General features: G+C 41.4%; 1 protein-coding gene across 1 annotated transcript; it reads right to left on the reverse strand.

The window, feature by feature from the left end:
- Positions 1–892: 892 nt before the first annotated feature.
- TRIM13 (tripartite motif containing 13) lies at positions 893–2,227 on the reverse strand. Its single transcript, XM_056856338.1, has one exon. The coding sequence runs from the start codon at positions 2,223–2,225 to the stop codon at positions 1,008–1,010; it is 1,218 nt and encodes a 405-aa protein (XP_056712316.1). The 5' UTR covers positions 2,226–2,227; the 3' UTR covers positions 893–1,007.
- Positions 2,228–3,058: the final 831 nt, after the last annotated feature.

Raw genomic sequence — 3,058 nt, forward strand, 5'->3', positions numbered from 1 at the left:
AGCACATAGCTCTTGGAAGCTCCAGAGGAACAGAACCCAAGTACTTGAAGGACTTTAGTTAAAGGTAAGCGACCTGTTTTGTTCATTGTTGTGGTACCTGTGCAGTCCCACATGGGTTACTGCGCACGTGCAGGCCTGCAGCTGAGAGATTCTGAAGCTCAAAAATTCTTTCCCCTTCTTTATGCTGTTGTCCTGTCTTTTCTAGTGTAAAAGGAGGGAGAGGAGCAGCTGCCCAGGTGTCCGCTTGATGGACAAGACTTACAAATAAGTGAAATGCTGTTTGTTTGTTTAATCTTGTCCCACATCAAGTGACCTCTAAAACCAGCTATTAAGCTTGATGCAGCATGGACATTCCTTCCTTCTCCAATGCCTCCAAACAACCGCACAAGATATACATCATTAATCAAGATGGCGTCCACTTCAGGAGTATACACTTCAGGAGACATACATAGTTTAGAATGAGAGTCTAATTAGTAACTGGTTTTCAGAAGTGAATACTACACATCGGACATTCACTTCCTTATAGGAGATTGCAATATATTTTAAGATAAGTACTTTATCCCATGGCTGGTGCTATAAACGAATATTATAATTGATACAATGGCCACTCCGGTCTAAAGCTCTATATCAACCATTTCCAAATGATTTCCTTGACTTTGAGATTAAATGAACAGATGTTTATTGTATTCGATTAAAAAGTTGTAGATATTTTGCTTTGTGCATTCATTCATGTTATACATACATCTATTGTGCATCCAACGTACAAAACAAGCCAAAAAAGACAGAAGTATACTTGTGTTTCCTTTAAAAGTCAGCCCCCTTTAGAATATGTTAAATATTTCAATATATGAACCTCAGAAAACTCCATCTGTACCTGAAAAACCAAGGCGGCTTGAAAAATCTGCTCCAGTTTATCAATATCCAGTGTACTTGGGTTTAAAGAAAAAAAGACAACACTCCAAAAGAATTACTTCTTTCAGTTCAGGTTTCCTGTGCACTAATGGTAGCTACAAAAGTTTATATTTGCAGACAAACTGAGCAACGTTACCCAACATCACAAGGGTGTAGTTTACACATTTTTCACTCATAACAGAAGCCCCATCCGTCATTTTCTCCCAGTAGAACACAGCATGATCTGCTATCTCTGCTACGTCTACCAGATACCCTGAGCCAAATGCAGAGATAAGAGCTTTCCAGTGCAGGAGAGTATCACCTAGAGAGTCCATAAACGGCATCCGGGTGGTAGCAAGGATAAGCAAGCAAAGAAAAGTGGCAACAATAAACTTGCGAGAGAAGAGCAGAGGAATCAAACTGGTTTTCTCCTGAGGTAAAGACAGCTTGTCCACATCTGCTAGCTTAAATTGCTCCCACTGGCTAGTATCAAAGTCCTTCATGGTGGAGTTGATGTCTACAGTAGGGCAAGGCAATCTGGTTTCCTTGATCACTTTGATTTTCTCTCGAAACTCCTGCATCTGCTGCAAAAACACAATGGGTTCTGACACATCCTTAAAGGCTTCTGCGATGTTGAAAGCCATCCGTTGCTCTCGTATGATAGTGTTCAACTTGTTGATTTCTGGGTCATAAGCCTGCATGACAGCAAGCTTCATTGTCTCAAAGTCTGAAAGAATCTCATTCTTCTTTTGCTCCAGCGTATATTGTAACTTCTCAAAAAACTCTTTGACCCTGTCATAGTCTTTGGTCAGCATCTGGAGGGCTTTCCTCTTACTCGTTTCCAGTGTGTCCAGTCGAGAAAGGGCATCCCCACAATGCCATATTTCAAACCCCTGGAACAGTGTCTCAAAAGCTCGTTTCTCCTGAAAGTAAGCATCTTCGATGGAGCAAAACACATGCTTTATATGATCTCCTCGAGTTGCACAGATCCCACATATCAACTGTGTGTCTGTCTGGCAGAAAATGTTGAGGGGCTGGCCGCTGTGCACTTTGCACACCGGCATTTTTGTGGTTACTTTAATTTTGTTATACTTCTCCACAATACCTTTTAGGGAATAGTTGACCTGCAGGTTGTTGACTCCTGTAACTGGAGTTTCCTTCCTGCAGGTGGGACATTTGAAGAGAGACTGCCTCCAAATCACATTCCGGGCATTTCCCTCTAGGATGCCTTCCAAACATTTCTTACAGAAGTTGTGTGAACATGGCAGGGCACGTGGATCATCGAACAAGCTACAACAAATTGGACATGTAAGGTCTTCCTCAAGAAGCTCCATTGCAGTCTATAACAAAAGAAGACAACATTTTAGAGAATAATATTGTGGTTACAGTTTCAAGAAATTCCATTCTCTTTCATGCAGCGCTAACAAAAAAGCTGTGAAAAATATTTTAAGCTAAAGCAGAGGATATTTCACAAGAGAGCTGATATGCATTTTTAAAGCTCTGAATTCTGGTTATATTAGTAACTTTTCCCCTGCCCAAAGCCTGGACTCAAGCAGTTGCAAAAAAAAAAAAAAAAAGGGTATTTGCTAAAAAGAACACTCTATTAAGATGCTCTGAAACTACGACCAGGTATTTTTGAGAATATAGTCAGCCTTGCCCCTACATTTTCTAGGGTTCACCTTGTTGCTCAAATTTAATCAAGTATTTGTATATGATAATGTGGGAGGGGGCTCATACACAAGCACCCACTACAAAGATAGACCTCGACCATAAGGAACATTGTCCTTTGTGATCCTATAGCACATTTAGCTACCCAGTTCCACAACTTTGTCCGTGACAACAGTTCTGATATGGAGACTGTAGAGGAAAAGCCAGTCACCTCCATTCCTGGTTCCTTGTTTGGGGCAAATTCAAAAGACACTTAACAAAGGCAGAGCATAGGGAAACCCCCTACGCTCCAGCAATAGGCCACCACAAGCTCCTATAAACTAGCTCACACCCAGGCAGGAGATAAGAGCCACTTCTGTCTGCTGGTATAAAATTAACAAGTAGAACTCTCCTTGCAGAGTAGGGCCTCGCAAGGAGAAGCAAAGCAAAAGGGTTGGTAAATGGACCACAGGTTATCAAGGCAATCGGATTTAGAGCTTGAAGCCTGAAAGCACACCAA

This window comes from Euleptes europaea, chromosome 10, assembly GCF_029931775.1.
Source record: "Euleptes europaea isolate rEulEur1 chromosome 10, rEulEur1.hap1, whole genome shotgun sequence".
In the NCBI taxonomy this organism is placed as follows: domain Eukaryota; kingdom Metazoa; phylum Chordata; class Lepidosauria; order Squamata; family Sphaerodactylidae; genus Euleptes; species Euleptes europaea.

What these genes read in the sequence shown, in the direction of transcription:
- TRIM13 (XM_056856338.1), bottom strand. Translation starts at nt 2,225, where the DNA reads ATGGAGCTTCTTGAGGAAGACCTTACATGTCCAATTTGTTGTAGCTTG.